This window comes from Monopterus albus, unplaced genomic scaffold (assembly GCF_001952655.1).
Source record: "Monopterus albus unplaced genomic scaffold, M_albus_1.0 scaffold394.1, whole genome shotgun sequence".
Taxonomy (NCBI): Eukaryota; Metazoa; Chordata; class Actinopteri; order Synbranchiformes; family Synbranchidae; genus Monopterus; species Monopterus albus.
Genome location: NW_018128274.1, coordinates 286,124 through 306,588, shown reverse-complemented (window position 1 = coordinate 306,588; position 20,465 = coordinate 286,124). Strand labels below are relative to the sequence as shown.

General features: G+C 38.4%; 1 protein-coding gene across 3 annotated transcripts in view; it reads left to right on the top strand.

Annotated features, from left to right (window-relative positions):
• Positions 1 to 14,430, top strand: part of LOC109951519 (muscarinic acetylcholine receptor M4-like) — a 53,226-nt gene extending 38,796 nt beyond the window's left edge. Inside the window, exons 4-8 of one of the 3 annotated variants that reach the window (XR_002273627.1) lie at positions 1,682 to 1,859; positions 4,603 to 4,692; positions 6,214 to 6,483; positions 8,168 to 8,504; positions 12,609 to 14,430. Coding sequence is in view for 1 of the 3 variants with exons in the window: in XM_020586071.1 (XP_020441727.1) it covers positions 1,682 to 1,859; positions 4,603 to 4,692; positions 6,214 to 6,483; positions 8,168 to 8,413 (784 nt within the window). In the remaining 2 variants the exon portion in view is untranslated. Of the gene's footprint in view, positions 1 to 1,681; positions 1,860 to 4,602; positions 4,693 to 6,213; positions 6,484 to 8,167 lie in introns of all 3 variants that reach the window. The other 2 variants (XR_002273626.1, XM_020586071.1) reach the window with 2 other exon arrangements.
• The last annotated feature ends 6,035 nt before the right edge of the window (positions 14,431 to 20,465 follow it).

The window sequence follows — 20,465 nt, the reverse complement described above, 5'->3', positions numbered from 1 at the left end:
TACGCATTGACTCGGGCAGCTATTTTCCCCCAAGCTAACTCTCTCTCTTTCGCCGCTGCAACCGTGTTGCTTCTCTTACGGAATATGGGCTCGTAGTCACTATATGCTTGTAGTAGCACATCCATTTCTGTCGGGGAAAAACGCAGACCTATTTTGGCTTGGTCCTGTTGCCATGGTGACTCGTAATTTCTTCACTCCATTGTTCAGGGCTTTTTATAGTCGCGTGGCACGCGCCTAACTCTGAGTCTAACAACTCAGAGTTGATTAAACCAACTCTTTTCAGCTGTTCTGAAACCGAAAACTCAGAGTTTTCCAACTCTGGGTAAGTCAACTCAGAGTTCAGGTTTGAACTCTGAGTTTGTTAAACCGCCTTCTTGAAATAGGCCCCAGCAGTCTCAACAGCAACTACTTAAACTGTAATCTCCTGGATGTGTTATTTTAAGAGCAACAGAGTTTTGTTTTGTTTTTTGATATGGGAAAGGTTGCTTATTAAAATGCTCTGTGTGTGTGGAAACAGAAATACTGCAAAATAATAACGAGACGAAATAACATTATAACATTTTGTTTTGTCTCGTTCTGGTCAACGAAAATGAAGAGACATTTTAGCATAGTTTTTATTTTGTAAACCACGTTTTGCCTTGTTTTTCGTCAACAATATTGCATTATACATTTAATTATAGTCGTCACATGACCATTTACGTTGTCTCGTCTCGTTTTTGTTACATGATAAAGGTTCGTTGACGAAGATATTTAATCATAATTTTCGTTGACGAAAGCAAATCTAGTAACGATGCTCACCGATACTGGGCTATAACGACTCAGTCGTTAGGGGACATTGTTGGCCTTCAAAGGACTGAAATACCACCGATGCGAATAAATATCTTCAGCTCCATTTTCAGTTAAATAAACATGTTCTTACCTTTCATTATTTAAAACAACCCATAATGCAGTCAAACCACAAGAAGGCATTTCTGCATGCCAAAAAGGTGCAAAGCAACAGAGTGAATACACTTTTAATCCAAATTATTATGTTCAGCTATAACCCTTTTGTAATCACCAAGATTTTGATTAGTAACTGTAATTTAATTAGTTACTTTAAACTCAAAATGCTGAATTTAATTTCAGAATAATGGCTTTTGTAATACTGAATTTTCAGGATTTTTACATTTCTGAGATAAAATTCTGACTTTAAATTCCAAAATTGACTTGAAACTGATATCCACCCCCTTCAGCAGAGGAATGTGAAAATGGACTGTTGGTAACAAACTATGCACAGTCAGTATAGTGGAGGGATGATATTTATGGGGTATAAAAATAAGAGAATACATATACATAGTTGTTTTTTTAAATCTCTACAATGACCAGAAAAGTTAAAAAAAATTTCAAATGACAAGTGGGTCACAGTAAATCACAAACTGGCACCAGGTGCATGTTACCCAGGTTAATTTCACACAGTTTGATGCACAGTAAAATATAATATGTGCACATCATTGAGTTATATTTTTTACTATATTTGTACTTTGTTCCTTGAATGTGACTTTCTGATCACAGAAATGTTTTTCTTTGTTTTTTTTTGCAGCACATTATATTTTTTAGGGAAATTGTTATCACACAAAGAACAATTAAATTTGAGCAAACCATTCTGATTTTGTGTGTGTGTGTGTGTGTGTGTGTGTGTCAGACCTCCCAACTTGATGAAGAGTCACCTGTTAAAGCAAAACAATAACAATGAGACCAGTCCCCGCTCGACCCCCAAGCTCAGTTTGGACTCAACTACCACTGCGAGGAATGGCAGAGTGGAAGAACCACAGCCTGTTCAGCTACTGCCTCCAACACAGCCCAGTCCAGCACTCACACAGGTACCATTTACTGTTTCACAATCAGAACTAGCAGACTTCCTAGCATGTGAGACTTAGAGAGAAAACTCTTCAGTTACTCTTTTTTCCAGTTTGAAGAACCATTCATGGTGGAAACTTACTGTCTGTATGCATATACAGTGCCTTGCGAAAGTATTCGGCCCCCTTGAACTTTGCGACCTTTTGCCACATTTCAGGCTTCAAACATAAAGATATAAAACTGTAATTTTTTGTGAAGAATCAACAACAAGTGGGACACAATCATGAAGTGGAACGAAATTTATTGGATATTTCAAACTTTTTTAACAAATAAAAAATTGAAAAATTGGGCGTGCAAAATTATTCAGCCCCTTTACTTTCAGTGCAGCAAACTCTCTCCAAATTTTCAGTGAGGATTTGTGAATGATCCAATGTTGACCTCAATGACTAATGATGATAAATAGAATCCACCTGTGTGTAATCAAGTCTCTGTATAAATGCACCTGCACTGTGATAGTCTCAGAGGTCCGTTTAAAGTGCAGAGAGCATCATGAAGAACAAGGAACACCAGGCAGGTCCGAGATACTGTTGTGCAGAAGTTTAAAGCCGGATTTGGATACAAAAAGATTTCCCAAGCTTTAAACATCCCAAGGAGCACTGTGCAAGCGATAATACTGAAATGGAAGGAGTATCAGACCACTGCAAATCTACCAAGACCTGACCGTCCCTCTAAACTTTCAGCTCATACAAGGAGAAGACTGATCAGAGATGCAGCCAAGAGGCCCATGATCACTCGGGATTAACTGCAGAGATCTACAGCTGAGGTGGGAGACTCTGTCCATAGGACAACAATCAGTCGTATACTGCACAAATCCGGCCTTTATGGAAGAGTGGCAAGAAGAAAGCCATTTCTTAAAGATATCCATAAAAAGTGTCGTTTAAAGTTTGCCACAAGCCACCTGGGAGACACACCAAACATGTGGAAGAAGGTGCTCTGGTCAGATGAAACCAAAATCGAACTTTTTGGCAACAATGCAAAACATTATGTTTGGCGTAAAAGCAACACAGCTCATCACCCTGAACACACCATCCCCACTCTCAAACATGGTGGTGGCAGCATCATGGTTTGGGCCTGCTTGTCTTCAGCAGGGACAGGGAAGATGGTCAAAATTGATGGGAAGATGGATGGAGCCAAATACAGGACCATTCTGGAAGGAAACCTGATGGAGTCTGCAAAAGACCTGAGACTGGGACGGAGATTTGTCTTCCAACAAGACAATGATCCAAAACATAAAGCAAAATCTACAATGGAATGGTTCACAAATAAACATATCCAGGTGTTAGAATGGCCAAGTCAAAGTCCAGACCTGAATCCAATCGAGAATCTGTGGAAAGAACTGAAAACTGCTGTTCACAAACGCTCTCCATCCAACCTCACTGAGCTCGAGCTGTTTTGCAAGGAGGAATGGGCAAAAATTTCAGTCTCTCGATGTGCAAAACTGATAGACATACCCCAAGCGACTTACAGCTGTAATCGCAGCAAAAGGTGGCGCTACAAAGTATTAACTTAAGGGGGCTGAATAATTTTGCACGCCCAATTTTTCAGTTTTTTATTTGTTAAAAAAGTTTGAAATATCCAATAAATTTCGTTCCACTTCATGATTGTGTCCCACTTGTTGTTGATTCTTCACAAAAAATTACAGTTTTATATCTTTATGTTTGAAGCCTGAAATGTGGCAAAAGGTCGCAAAGTTCAAGGGGGCCGAATACTTTCGCAAGGCACTGTAACTAAGTCTAAGATTAATAATAAAGAAAATAATTATGCAAACCGTGATGACGGCTAGTATTAAATTCAGTGTCTGACCCCTTATATTTAGTATTTAACAAAGCTACTGGAAGCAGCCTTGCATGTAGTCTTTGTACCTCTTTGGTACAAATTGGTTTCAACAGCTACAGGTTCTTCATGTCAAACGAATTGAAATTTCAATGAACTAATATTACTTCATCTATTCTAAGGTTAGCTGTATACTGTTATAAATATAATTACTGTATCTGTATCTAATTTTTATGAAAGAAATTCTCTGTGCTTTAAATGTTAGTATCTTTTGGTAACATGAAACAATATATACACAGAATTTCATTTAAAATTATAGAAAAAATTATTTAAAAAAATACTTTTAAGAACAGTTATTTCTGTAATTTTACAGTAATTTTCGGTTAATTTTTTTACAGTATGTGATAGCTATAGCAAGTCTGAAGCTTCTTATGGTGTGTTTACATTACAGTGAAAAAACAAGGGTCTTGTACCACGCATTCCATCCTGGTCAGTGTAGAAACTCCATTGGGACACTGTACAAAACGGCACTTTCCTAGCTACAATGCAAATGTTGCTAGTAGTAGATCACAACGTTTTATGCGCTGAAACTGTTTTTTTAACAGGCCATATACAGCCTGCGGGCCGTAGCTTGCCCATGTCTGCTCTAGGAGTACAGGCACAGCCAGAGTGAAATAGAACGCATCAGTTCAAGCTGTGATTGGCTGCGTGGACAAAATTCAGCACAACCCAAGTCAAAGTTCAACAAATTTAAAGTTTTGGTGCACCCCTGCTTCGTGCTGCGCACGATGGAGCCTGTGTGGTGCACCACATACACAACAATGGTGAGGTGTGTGCCAAAGCTGTTTTTCCACTATAATGTGAATATGCCTTTAGTGAGTGCCTTTAGTTTGTGTATTCCTGTTCCACACTGTATAGTACATGTTTTTTCAGGAGGAAAAGGAGAGTTCCAATGATTCGTCCACAGCTTTCATTCAACACACAGAACCAAAGGACAACACCAACATCGAGGTGTTATCTGAGGTTGGTCTCATTGGACAGCATCCTTTGCAGACACCATTATTATTTCCAATACATTGCTATAACTAAATGGTTAAAAAATATGAAATCATCAAAAATGATAGACTGCATACGGATATGTACGCAAATACAAGTAAAATGTACTTGTACCACAAACTTAAACAACTTTCTTTGGACAAATGTATATGTATCAAAGTCAAGAGCTCTGAAGGCTTCAGTTATATTTTTTTAAACGATTAAAAGTTGTTTTCTGGGAATGGCCAAATAATTTCTTCATTTAATTGGCTCATCATCTTTTTGTGCTTACGGAATGTTTTTTTGTTTTTTTTTTTTTGTTTTTTTTTTTTCAAGATAAGATAAATATCCTGTTTGATACATGTCTGGTGATCTCTAGGCAACAAAAGTTATTAGTTGTTTGTGTGGCCTCACTGTGCACCTGTGGTAAACACGGAAACAATGTTCCATTTAGGAGAAATAGTCATACTGCGCACTATCTTTGAGTATGCAAGTCAGTCATGTTTCATGAGCTATTACTGACAGTAATAGCCTAATTAGGCTGATGCAGCTGCATACTAAATTGGGCTTACACATGCCATCTGTGTGCAGCACAGATGGATTACTGAACAGGCCTACTGGGCAAAGGTTCAGGGACCCCCAGACCAGATAATTGTGAAGGGACTGTTAGCTAACTTTTCTGTTGGAAAGTCATTCAAATAATAACAAAATGACTAAAGTACACACACACACAAAATGAAAAAAATAGATGCAAAACATCTACAAAGAGATACAAAATCACTACCCAAAAGTAGACAAATGATGAAAAAAGGCACAAAAGATCCCAGAGAGCAAAATAATTACAGAAATATGCACAAAAAAACTGACACAAAGCAACTGCAAAGAGATACAAAACAACTAAAAATAGTCATTACAGATGTGACAGTCCCCTGGGTCTCTTGTTTTTTTTTTTCTTTTTTTTCTTTCCTTTAGCAGGTAGCAGGAGGTGGTGCCAGTTAGAGGCACCTGGGCCTCTAACTGGCCTCTATAAATCTCCACTTATCTTCAATCCTTTGGAGCTGTCTTTTCTCCCACCCAGTTGCATTTTGTTTTCTTCATCCACCATTGACTACATCCTACTTTTCACCCATCCATGCATACTTTCACTACTGATTATACCAACAATGATTTCTTATGTTTTTTACAATCTTATTTCATGCTTTGTTAAAACAAAGTTGATATTTATTTACTTTCACCCTGCATCTCCCTCTGGTTTTGTTAGGGCTTTAGAGGGATAAACTTTCTAATAAACTTGTTTACTTTTGACACAGGTGAAACAATTTGATTGAGTGACAAATAAATGAAGTGTTGCTGCACAGTATATGATGCGGTGATTGTTATTAGTGTGTTGAGAACTGCAGCAGAGCTTTAGAAAGCTTGATTTGGCAACTGAAAAATAAATGCAATAATGTATACAGTATGTTAGTACTCCTTCTGGCTCCTAACAAAACTTTTTGGGCTTTGTTATAGATTCCAACAAATGTCAACTCAGTTACCACGACAACAGCCAATCTTACTGTGCCCAAGGGCAATCCCACTTCACGGTGGTCCAAGATAAAGATTGTAACAAAACAGACCGGGAACGAATGCATCACAGCTATCGAGATTGTCCCACCTGTGGAGGGAGCTGAGAGGCGTTCGATCCCAATCAGCCGTCCCAGGACTGTGGCAAGAAAGTTTGCAAGCATTGCTAGAAGTCAAGTGAAGAGGAAAAGACAGATGGCTGCTAGAGAAAAGAAAGTATGTTACTGCACACTGTACTGCATTAGGCATGAATAGAAAAAAACAATAGATGGTGTGTTGACACACAGATTTACTGTACACCTACAGTACCATGGAGTAGGGCTAACCACAGTTTACTGTAGACTACACTGTAATGTTAGTTCTTCTGTCAGTTGTTTGCAATGTGCTAATAGGAAAATATCAAAGAAGACCAAAGTCCATTGATATTGCTGTGCATAATAAAGTGTTTTATCTACCTAAAGGAAGGAGATGCAATCAAAGGAGTTTCTTTGCTTCAAGGGGGGTCTCTGGGGAATGGGGATGGACCAGTGCTGGAGGGGCGCTCTCTGAACTTGTATCCAAGAAAAATACTAGAGAAATGCATTTCCTGTTGAAAATGCATGTGGATGCTGATATGCTGAAAGATCGTCCTGAAAATGCCTGAAATCAATTGCTGAAACAGCTGAAGGATGAGAAGAAATGGCTGAAGTTCTTTGTTGAAATAGTTGAGAAAAAATGGCTGAAGTTCTTTGTTGAATAATCTGAAGGATGAGATGCAATAAATACAAGTAGGAATGTCCTTGAAGAGCTGAACATTTTGATACCTGAACGGCTTTTCTAGCTGAAAGTATGCTGAACTTATTAAGATGTGAAAATATTCCCCTTGGTCCCCACAAAGTAGGTAAAACAAGTAGGTGTGTGTGTGAGAGGGAGGGGGAGAGGGAGAGAGAGAGAGAGGAGTTATGAAGTGCCATGTCTCAATTGCGCTGCATTTTATGAACCACCAGATGGCACTCCAGCACTGTGTCATTGACTCAGCACTTTGAGCTCCCATTGACTTCTATTGTAAACAAAAAGCTGAATAAATAAAAAATTATTAACGTTATAAAAAAGTTGAATACAAGCGGGAATGTCCTTGAAGAGCTGAACAGGTAGATACCAGAATGGCCTGTATAGCTGAAAGTACACTGGACTTATAAAGTGCCAAAAAGCAGATGGAAGATCCTAGAATAATCCGGAGAGCATAGTGTGCTTTACAGCGTCCACACAATAATTTGTAGACATCATTTGTATGCCTTAAATTGTCTGAGTTTTGTACCTGAGCTTGAGATGTTGGTAATGTTAGCATTAGCCGTATCTGAGGCATTACTGTGTCTGGGAGACCGCAACACATTGAGCACAGTGCATTCCTTCACATTCATATTATGTTGAAGTAAAATCTTTGCCATGTTAGATCCCACCAGATTAGTGAAATTTTTATGAGCTGTACTGTATAATGCTCATTGCAGTCCATGAGCACAACTGAAATATACAACAGTTAGGACCAAAACGCAGAACTGAAATGTCTTAACAAATCCACAGTTCTTGGAAATTTGGAACAGTTCCAACTGGGTATCAAGATATCCAACCCTACTCATGGGTAGTATTACACCAGAAGACCTATATTTTATATTTTAATAACATCAGCTTTTGTTATCAGACAGAAGATTTAAAGTCCCACAGGCTAGACTAAAGGGACAAAATAACTCTTGTTCCTCAGACTGTCAGACTGATAACTTTATCTTAAACAAGCTGCAATTTTCAGCAAATTGATTTTCATACCAAAGTGAAATGAACGAAAAACTAAAATCTGCTTGGAGATATTACTGTGTTCTCTTTATCAGTTCACCTTTCCTCTTGCTTTTCTTCACAATCTCTACAGGTGACCAAGACCATCTTTGCCATCCTGCTGGCTTTTATCATCACATGGACACCATATAACGTCATGGTGTTGATCTCAACCTTCTGCCAGTCCTGCGTTCCTGACACTGTGTGGGCTATCGGCTACTGGCTGTGTTATGTCAACTCTACAATCAACCCAGCTTGTTACGCACTGTGTAACGCCACTTTCAAAAAGACATTCAAAAACCTGCTGCTCTGCCAGTATAAAAATATAGGTACAAGATGAGATGGAAGAAGACTGAGGGTGGGATAGATGGGGAAGGGGCATGCCACTGTAAGAATGGGGGCCGAGGAAGGCAGAGGAAATACGCCAAAAGGTGAGTGAAAGAGGGTTAAGAGACCTAAATAGCAATAGAAGGGTTCCTTCATCTGCAGACAGTGAGCTACTGTGATTTATTGTGAATGAATTCCAGTCATCACCATTACTACATACACAATTAAGTATGACTCCTGATATTGTCTGTTAAAAGAAGCTTTCTTTTTCTTGGAGGTTGTGAGCTCCTCTTCTGGCTCCTTAGTTGGCCTTTTCCCCTTTGAAAAGAAGCTCTTCAAAGACATTTGTTTTTTACTCATTTTTGCTAGTTTGCAGGCTTATTTTTTAGCAACGTATAACGTGAAGTCGTGACCGACACAGGCGTCTTGACATGTCAAGAGGCACAGGTGGATGATACGTTGGAGATAATCCCGTCGTTTTTCATAATAAATCATCTTCCAGACTCTAAAAATCAATGCAATGGAAATTATATAAATGATTTATTCTTTCTGTGTGGCCCAGTAACAAATGCCTCATGGCCAGGTGGTTGGGGGCCACTGCTATAGATGTCATAGGCATCATAAAACTGGCAAAATGACTGAAAATCAAGAAATGAAATGATCAAGAAATTATCAAGAAATAAAATGATCTACAAATACAGCAGAGGACAGATAATTGGGACACTGACTGAGGATAAGTCAAAGTTGGAGGTGAAACAGGTGGAGGTAGCAGCAGAACAAATAAAAGGATTGTAAGTGGCATACCACACATGCTATAGCAACCAAACAGCTTTAACTCATGAGCAACAATAGCAGCTAACTGTGTTAAACATACTACTTTTGTACAGCTTGACTACTTCAATAAACATAGGGGGACATTTTGTGTTTAGGTCATTCCATTTAGGAAACAAGTAAATAATTTTGCACAGTATTTGAAGCTGTTTTCAAAAAGTGTATTTTACACAATTAGCCTATACTTTGTTAGCTAACCTTTTTTTTTTCTCAAGTATAAATTAGAATATTAAAACATGATTACAGCACCACTAGAAGTCCTTTGAAGTTTGTCATCGAATAACTTAAGAATGGTATTTGGCTGAAAATGCAATATCAATTTTCCAAACTGTTCTAGATGAGGTGAGGTAGGGCCACAGTGGGAAGCAGTAAATATACACTATGTAGTAAATATATAGTGTATGCTTTACCTAAGTACCAAATTGTGACAGCATAATGAGTAATTGTTCTCCTTAGATCTACAGCAATTTCTTAATATCGAGTCATGAGACCTGCAATTCAGTGTGGCCCTTAGACAGTGTAGCCCTCAGCCTATCAGAGTGGCTCAGCATTGAGTTTCATGTATTTGTTCTGTCCAAACAAAATATTTGCCAAGATGATATGTCAGTTTTAAATGAACGAACAAATGTTCTACATAATTATGGCTTATCCTCTGAGGACCATGGCTGTATACAAATTCTATCAAGGGAAAATTTGTTTCAGATATGTTATGCACAAATTGGGCAGCTTGACTAGGAGTATTCCTAGAGGAATTAGTCATTAAGTATCAAAAACACAGATTGTTCATCCTCTGAGGAGTCTGACGATGTCACTTGATTTTGTGGCAGTCTCCTGTTTAGACCTTGACAGTTGACAGGTTTCAGGGTAATGTAGCTGGTAGTTGTAGGACAAACATTTCTGTCAACAGACTAATACATTTATTGACCCTGGTCATCAAATCACACCTGTTTAGTCTTAAGACAGGCTTACACCATGCAGGTTTTATTGATTGATTATTGATTACAATTGATACAACAGGCTAACTAATGTTGTTTTAATTGACCTTCCTGCTCACACTGATGAGTCAAAATTTGGATTGGATTTTTCAGGCTTTTTTTTAAGAGTAAAATAACAGGTATTGTTAAAATTTATATTATTCCTGGACCAGACCAGGTTATTTTTTATTCTGCTTTGTTAGAAGAGTCAAAGAGGATTTAGGAAAATGCCTTCAGAATGTGAGTGAGTGTTATGAAACAATGGTATGGGGTTAAAATGGCCACCAAGTTTCAATTTCACATGTTCACAGAAGATTATCTCTGTGATTCGAGTGTATGTAGTACAGGTGCCAGGGCTGGGACGCGGCCTAGTTATCCTTGAATTTATTCTTTTTTTCTCTTTATTTATTCACATCAGATTCTGTTAACTTGTCCAGATTCAGACTAAGTCCAAAAAAATCTATCTGTGAAGGCCTCTATTATGTTATAATTATAGTTATGGATTTATATTGGACAGAATTACATGTAAATAAGAAACATTCATTATTATTAACACTTGGCTGAGCAGTTCATGTACAGTATCTCTCCTCAAATCACACCTGTTTACCAGCTTTACAATTAAGGACAGAATAAACAACATGCATGAAGAGAAGAATCCAACATGTTTGACATTGTGGAAAATATTCTGTGCCCTCCTGCAACTATTTTTCGAATGTTGTGTTGCCTGCCCTGTACACCTAGTGCCGAATAGCAGTTGAGGTATAAATAAATAACTTTGTGGTTATTTGATATTGTTATTGCACATGTAACTTATGTTATTTCTCTAATGCAAATGCAGAATGTATGCATTAGTTGGCCGTTGGCTGTATGGTGTGTTCAAGTGCTACTCTTTCAACCTGACTGGCCCAGACAAAGGAGAAGGGAGGTGATGCAGCAGTTGGCCTTCGTTGTTTCATGTCAGTTTGGTGTGTCTCTGCCCTAACATTTCAACAAGGCCCTCCCCTCATTTCCTGTTACCTCAGCATTGTCCACTGTACCTATGATGCAGCATAGGTATGGTCAAAGGGCAGTTCTTATGAAGTAATTTAAAATCTATTTCCTTCATTCTAACTAAAATTTAAAGTTTAGCAACATCACTCATTTTTCCACATCATCATGCCATTGGCCGTGTTTGTACAAAAATGTACTGTATATTACAGTATGGTGTACCTAATGTCTATAATTATCACATGTCAAAACAGAAAAAAGTGAATTCTAAGGCAGTATTATGAAATGAAAAAATTTCTCTTTGTCACTTATTCTCAGTGACAGACACTAGAGACTTTTAGAAATTCATTCTGTTCTCTCCCCTGCAGTATCACTTCCTTTAGTCATTATTCTTCATGCTCTCTTCCACCTTATCACTCAGTGGTCGTCTCCTTCGCTGTATATTTCTGTTGCAAAGTTATGCAAATTATGGAGCAGTAATTGCACTGATATCATCAGATCACCTAAATGACATATCTAAATTATATGACAGATTAAATTAATAATTTTAAAAAATGGATAAAAATAGAGTACTAATAAAAATTCTTGTTTAAAGAAAGAAGCTCAAAGGTTTAGTTTCTTAGCTCAAATGTATATTTAGTTATGTCCTTGTAATAAATTCAGGGTTATAGTAAGTCGAAGCACCTTCCGAGATCCCAGATGAAAATTTCCATGTATTTTTTCATTGAATAGAAACACATCTCTATGTTTTCTATAAATGCCTATTGTTACTCTTCTGTACCTCCTGCATATTTCCCCCCTCTTACTCTACATAATTTGTCTTCTGACGCTGATTCAGTTTTTCATTAACCCTTATTGGCAGAAAGGATTATGGGTTGCTTCCCTGACAAAGTTAATTGACAAGATGTGCAGAATAAATGGCAGCAGAAATTGGACTAACTACCTGACTGCTTTACTGACTGAAAGAACGAAAGCTTCACTAGGCATAGTATTCATGAGAACATCCATCCATCTTATTAACCTAAATTACAAAACTGTAACAGAAAAATGTCAAAACATAAACCCTCCCAAGGAAATTCCTGGAACTAGATGAAACTGCTGAAAAAGTGATATTCTCAAATGTAGATTTTGTGCTTTTCCAAAGGGGATGGGATCACGCATCATCAGTGTTTAAAGAAGACTCACTTTATTATGGTCGGGGAATTGTCATGGCCATGGTCAAAAAACTAAACAGAATTAGGTTGTCCTGGTAGTCTAGGGTTTTTAGGTGCACACAGGAATTGTGTTACATCTTCTCATTGCTTTTATTTCCTGCTATCTCTTTGTGAAGGAGTGCTCCATTCAGAGAAAGCAGAACCTTTGAGGTTTGCTGGTGAACCTTTGATTTTCTTACTGGTGTCTTTTGTTTCATGACAGCACTCACCCCTCTGAGCCACGGGAGGGAGAGCAGAAGTGTGCAGTGGAGTAGTGAAGATGAGGTTAATCCTTTAATCCTCACCATCCCCAACTTGAAAATTATTCAAAAGAAATTCTTTTATTTATAACATTATTTATGTGATGTCAACTAACTAGCTTCCTTGGCTAATGCAACTTAGCTAATTCAGTACATGTTAGCTACGTTAGCAATTTCTTTACTTGTAAAACAGGTTACATTCTGCTATCTCTGTTGTTACCATTTGCAAGAATTGCTCCCCAACACAGTTATATCCTACTTCATGTGTTCTTTGTGGATGCTAACCTTATCGATGGCTGTAAGTACTGCCCTAGGTTGACAGGACAGAGAAATGTCCTGTCAGTTGCCAATCACACAAACATTCATCCAAACACTGATTATTAATTGACAGGTCATTCCTGTTGTCAGCTTACGCTTCAAGTCATCTCTCTGTCATTTTTCAGTGGTTTTTACATTCATTTGGCTTAGGTGCTCCACAAAAACACTTAGGCACTACACCCAAGCCTCTCTATGGTAGGGAAAACCCTGATCTTGAGGTTCCCTGCTATAACACATTTAACTGATTACATTAGCCTTTTTTGCCTTTATGAAACATCTTCAGGTGTTAGAAATTCAGCAATGGGTTTGTCATTTTATGATAGTTGGGTGTGGGCAGCAGTGTGCATGTGTGTGTTTATTGGTAAGATTATTTTCAAAGTAACAGGAGAGTAAATTAGGGAAAGTAAAATAAATAGTGAGTAGTTTTAATATTTACTAGAGGAAATTAATTATTTAAAGTAGGAGTAGTGCAAGGAATAGTAGAAAGATTTAAAAATGACAGTACTCCAGTTTTTAGTTAGCTCTCACATGGGCCATATACTTCTACACTGGCTCCAGGAAGTATTTAGACCTCTTCACTTTTTGCACACTTAATTATTCAGTAGATTTAATTTTAAATGGATAAAATTGCCATCTTGTTCACAATCAACAGTAAAATGACATGCTTCACACAGCTGGCTATTGAGCAGATTATCACATTCTTCTGGGCAGCATGACATGCAGTGTGAATTGTGGAACCTTATATATACACACTGGCGTGTGCCATTTTAAACTGTGTCCAATCAGTGCAGTTAGTCACAGGTGGAATCCAGTCAGGTTCTAGACACATGTCAAGGATAAATAAAGTAATCAAGGTGCTTCCAATCCAATCTGATGGTGCTTGAGAGGATCTGCCAAGGAAAAACTAAGTCCAAGAGACCTACCCAAGAAGCTGCAATTGTTGCCAACAATTACCTCTATAAAGTGCTGAATTAAGGTTCTGAACAATTTTGTGAATGAGACATTTTAATTGTTAATAAACGTATTTAAAATCTAAATGGTTTCCCTTTATAATTATGGGACAAAGTGTATATATTGACTGAGGGGCAAAATTGTACTTTCCATTTAAAATTGAATCTAAAACATAAAATATGCAAAAAAGTGAAGGGGTCTTAATATTTTCTGAAGCCACTTTAACAGTGGTTTGCTGCCCTTAATGAATCATTGTTGATTTAATTTTTTTAACAATGAATGGTATTACAGGTTTCCTGTGGCTGCTATTGGGAATACCTCTGTTTTTTTATTTACTTTTTGTCTGTATATTTTTTAATGACTTTCTTTTGTACTTTTTAATGTAACATATTATTTATATAGACAATTTTCAAAGCAACATAGAGCATCACCTGGCATAATACCCATCTAGTATTCTTAAATGAAATGTACTAAAGATACTGTATATGAGAAGCAACTTGTGTTGATAAAGAATTGTAATGCAAATAAAGATTACTACTACTGTTGAAATATTGTAAAAATGTGTGTTGTCTCAAACTACTTATGGGTATGTTTTAAGATATAATAATTTCTGCCCTATCTTGCAACAAACGCATGGTGTGCGGCATGGGTAGCGTCAATTTTCTGCCTGCGCAATTACCATTTTCACACCATGTGCATCACATTGCCTTTTTACTAAGTAGCAGTCGACTTTGTCTGGCAGGTGTGTCTGGATGAAAATGGGGCACAGGTAAATTTTGGGCACGTTGGTAATATTAGGGCACACGAAGTGACTGTGCCATTGACCAGTGAAAACCAGGTTTGTGGTCTTTGTGAGTAATGCTGGGCTCAGCCTACACAATTTAAGCTCAATAATAGCCCGACTCAGCTGTCATAGGGTGTCAGAACAGAAAATGGGCATCGTATATGAAAATGGATAATTTTATTTAGTATAGTGTGTTATAGTAAATGTCAAGTGATGCCACATCTAGGATGCCTCATGACATCCCAAAACAAAAGTCCCTGTCAGACAGACACTGACACCCTGAAATCATCTAGACATTACCTGGAGGAGCTGTATGTGAGAACACAAATATCTGAGTCAGTTGAACTGGACATTAAGTGTGACTTTACCCTGCAAGCTCCCAAGTACAATTTTTGCTTAAAGTTCGAGTGAGCCTGTGCGAGAACTCAGCAGTTTACAGCCCATTCACATTGGTCTAATGGGAGTGTTGATGACTCTGTCATGTGACTGTGGCGATACCAGAAAAATATAATGAAGATGCCAACAAAAATATCTAACTGGAGACATGATGATAATCAAGAACTTCTGTCATTAAGAGTCGAGGCTAGAATTGTCAGACAAATTTAAGGAATAGCAAGAGGCTTGGGTGTGTATGACAAAATTACAACCTGGATACTTGACCACATCACATCCCACCTTCTGCGTGCTGTACCAACCGTGCCCATGTCACACAAACCAAATGGAGTATTTCCAGTAGGTGAGAAAGTCTGTGAAAGACACAATCTCCTGTTGTGTGCTACATGTGAGGGAACTCCAGCCCTGATTCTGCTGACACTGTCTGGAGTTCATACAGTATGTGAAAACGGCTCACGTCAGAATGTCAGATTTTTTTCTACTTCTATGACATGTTGGGGGCAATGCTGACAAATAGGAGCATGGATTGCTACTCTGTTCACAACACCCTGGACGTTTTAACTGAATCACTGAATTAATCAATATCACAGCATGACAGCTAAAGCTAGCATATTAGCTATCACAACATGCCCTGTGAAGTACCCTGTAAGGGCTGGCTAGCTAGTTGTTGGGTTTACTACAAGTTTCAAATTGTTATATATCTGAAACCAGATGTGAACCAGAGGTGAAGAGGCAAGTGCAGGCAGGTTGGAATGGGTGGAGAAAGGTGCCAAGAGTGTTGTGTGACAGAAGAGTGGCATCAAGAATCAAAGGAAAGGTGTACAAAACAGTAGTGAGACCAGCTATGCTGTATGGGTTAGAGACTGTAGCAGTGAGGAAAAGACAAGAGGCAGAAATTGAGGTAGCAGAGATGAGGATGTTGAGGTTCTCTTTAGGAGTGACCAGGATGGACAGGATTAGGAATGAGCACATCAGAGGGACAGCTCAGGTCGACTGTTTTGGGGACAAGGTCAGAGAGGCCAGATTGAGATGGTCTGGACATGTGCAGAGGAGGGATAGTGGTTATATTGGTAGAAGGATGTTGGAGATGGAGCTGCCAGGCAAGAGGTCAAGAGGAAGGCCAAAGAGGAGATATATGGATGTGCTAAAAGAGGACATGAAGTTAATTGGTGTGAAAGTAGAGGATGCCGAGGATAGAGTTAGGTGGAAACAGATGATTCGCTGTGGCGACCCCTAACAGAAACAGCTGAAAGAAGAAGATATATCTGAAACCAGATAGCCACTCCTACTTAACAGTGGCACTGTAATGCCATTGTCACACTGTAACCATGGCAACACAAACTACCCACATTTATACCAGTGACAATTCCAAACAAATGGAACACAGAGATCAAAAAATGAGAGCTGACCTAGATGGGGTGGAGCAGGTTGTTAACAGAATCAGGAAAAAGAAAACAAATGATTAAAAAGCTCATAATTTATTACAGAAGCTTATGTAGTTTAAAATATTCTACTGGCATGAGACAATGGGAAGACGAACACTATCTTCACAGGTGGGTGGCCTGTGAGGTAGGACAAAGCAGGACAAGACAGGTGGAGGAAAAACACAAAACGGAGCCTCTCCCTGACACACATTGTGCTATAGTTGGTATATTACATGACTATTTTTAGTCCATAACCTCATTGTGCACTGTGAGGAACAGACTGAGGGAAACATTATGTAATAGTAAACCTGCAGTAGCCACCTCCCACATTTGTAATGTGCAATAAAACAATGTATTAAAGTCTCCCATAGAAAGAAGTAGAGAGGTGGCGTGTTGCCACGGTGGCGCTGTGCTCTGCATCATCATAGTTTGCTAAAAATACTGTCCTGTTATAAGGATGAATAATCACCACCAGGAACGTAACACACACACAAATTAATATTACATCATGTAGTACAATAACCATAATGCCAAAAGTCAGTTTAATTTCCACAGCAGATTATCATCTAATGTGAATCTTTAAATAATATGTAGAATGTATCCAGCTTTTTCTGTCAAGTCTCTTTGGATCCAGCAGTTGGAATGTTTGTTATTATATATTTTTATAATTTCAGCATGCCACAAGCTCCCAGTTGCATCATACATGCATATGACATATTCCAAATGTGTTAAATGAATGTTTTCCCATGAGTTAAGAGAGCCTGTGCTAAGTAGGAGTAGACAGTAGCTGTGGGAGGAATAGGGAGTGCAAACTCTGCACAAAGGCCTGGGCTCGAACCCGGAACCTTTTTGCTGTGAGGTGACAGCACTAACCACTGCACCCCAGGAACTAACATATGGTCTCAAAATTGATTGCACCTAATTTATCTTGTCTACTACAGCTGGACACCTCACATCAAAAGGGGTTGGGCCTACTTTTATAAAATACTTTTTTTTAAATTTTGTAATACTTAAATTAAATGCTTAGATGAAACATGATGTGCAGCATGGTGATGCAGTCTGTTTAAATCTAGGAATGTAACACACACACACACACACACACACACACACACACACAAATTAATATTACATAGTAGCACAATAAGGATGCTAAGGATAGTAGCACAATAACCATAATGCCAAAAGTCTGTGTAATTTCCATTGTGTATTTTTCCTCCACCTTTCTTGTCCTGCTTTGTCCTACCTCACAGGCCACCCACCTGTGAAGACAGTGTTCATCTCCCATTGTCTCATGCCAGTAGCACTGTCACCTCACAACAAGATGGTTCTTGTTTATCATGTTACACTGAAAATCTAAAAAGAAAGAAGAAATTGTTTCAGCCAACAACAAAAAGTTCAGCAGACTTCACAAACATCAAGGTAGACCACATGTATGTAACCTCAACTGATTTACAATCAGTAGATGAAATGAAGACAGCAAAAATAAATCACTGCTGCAGGGAGCTGTTTATTTATTGATGAAAGCTTTCTTCTCTAACGTGCATCAAAGGCAGGGCAACATACTACAGTACAGTGGGTGTGCGTATATGAGAGACAGGGAAACTGACTGCCAACAGCAAAGCTGGTGGAGCATGGTAAAGTGGATGTATCGCACACAAACAGGCTGTAATTATGCATTGCTTCTCTAATAACCTGTCCAGGGACTGGAGTGGAAAAGCACTGCAGCAGCGTCCCATGAGGACACCACTCCAGGATCAACCAAAGTAGCAGAAAAGAGAATAAAAATTATTTATGGAAACCTAAACCTTAATTAAGTAAAATCACAGTGAAAAGAGAGGTTTTTAAAAAAGTTGCAATACAATATAACAACTAGGATATGATTAGACAAAATGCGGAAGATTATTTTACTTTGCTCTGCTATTTTTTAGACTACATTATTATTATTCATTTTTCTAAATTACAAGAAACAACACTATTGGTTCCAGTCAGTAATCAGCAATGACCAGAGGTTTGTTTCAGGATGTTGGTTAATTACAGTCTCCTCAGGATTCTTTCCATACTGAAATAGCCTAAAGGCCAGCTTGAACATCATGTTTCAATGTGTCATCGAAACACCATTGCCAGGACTATTTAAAAACCTTAATCAACATCATTGTTTGATGCATAGACAAAACAAAGTCATGTGTCTAAAAAGATGTCTTTAAACATATTCTGACATGCGAAAGAGCTAATGGGTATTATTACCCAGATTAGATGGGTAAGGTATGACCATAAAGTGTATTGAAAATCTGATGACGTTGCTATTAAATGTACAGTGGCTTCAGAAAGTATTCAGACCCCTTTGCTTTCTGCCCACTTTGTGTTGTAGATGTAATGTTAAATAGTTAAAAGTGCCATTTTGCCCATTAATCTATACTCAGTAACCCATAATGAGTGTACTGATCACATGCTCCTGTACTTTGAGTTTTACAAACAGAAAAATGTCTTTGACCATACACTAAGCATAAAGATGTATTGGTCTAATTTATATAAGATCACTCAGACATGTCTTAATTGCCAAAAGCAATAGCACATCTTCTCAACAATCTGCAACCCAAAGTTAGATCCCAAACGCTCAAGCTACAACAATGAAAATGAAGAATGGCTGTCCCAGCACTTAATATAATAATAATAATAATAATAATAAACAATGGCCAATAGGAGAACAAAGGATAACTCTCACACAATAAAGATGTGATATGTCTGTCTAGGTAGTAAGCTACTGTAGTCACTGTGGGAATGTGAAATAATGAAGCTACAGCAGAAAGAGAGTACTCCCTCAAGTGACTTTCTTCTCTCTGCTCTAAATAGCTCTGCCAGTGCCTAGAGGTCCATCTGTCAAGACAAAACAACAGAAAAGTGAAATCAGACCTGAAACCACATTCTGAATTCCTTATGACAGCAGACAAAAAGAGTTCTTCAGTGGCATGATGGTATTGGAAGTTATGTGACTAGTACAATGAGTGTGTTAGAGAAAGGATAAGGATAATCACCTTTATTGGCCAAGTATGTTACACACAAGGAATTTGTTTCCCGTACAAAACCGATGGCAGCCATCTGCAGCGCCAACTCAACCGATGGCTCTAACCATCTTGCCCGAGGACACTTCAACATCTGGACTGCTGGCACCGAGATTCGAACCTTCAACTGTCTGGTTGGAGACAACTGCTCTACCCACTGCACCCTCCCCAAATGGAGAGGACTAGTGTGTTTTATTGTGATAGATGTGGAGTCCTCTCCCATGACAGAGATTAAATTTGAATATAACTAGTGGCCATTAATAGTATTTTACTTAATTATAACATTCAGATTAATTTGTAGCTCAGGAAAATCCATCAGGATCCAAAATATTCATAATGGAAAATTAGCTGTGTTGTTGATTATGAAGTAGTGGGTATACTGTAAAATGAAAGGTTGTCAAATATAATTTCAATCAGTGAAGACACAAATGAACATTAATGTTGAAACTTTTTTTCAATATACTGTAGACTTTTGGTGAATCTAGCCACAGGGGTTTCAAGTCAGTGACCTCTGTGCTGGTCCCAAGCCTGGATAAATAGAGAGGGTTGTGTCAGGAAGGGCACCCAGCATAAAAATGTGCCGAATTCAAACATACAAATCATCAGTGTGAATTCCATACTGGATTGGTCGAGGCCCGGGTTAACAATGACCTCCACCAGCGCTGGTGATCCACAAGGTGCTGGTGGAAATTGGACTACTGTTGGTCGAAGAAGTTGAAGAAGGAGAGGAGGCAGAAGGATTCGTAGACAGAGAGAGAAGAGGCAAGGCAGGTTTGAGAATAGGGACTCTTAACGTTGGCACAATGACAGGGAAAGGTAGACAGTTGGCGGACATGATGGAGAGAAGGAAGGTAAACATACTGTGTGTGCAGGAGACCAGGTGGAAGGGTA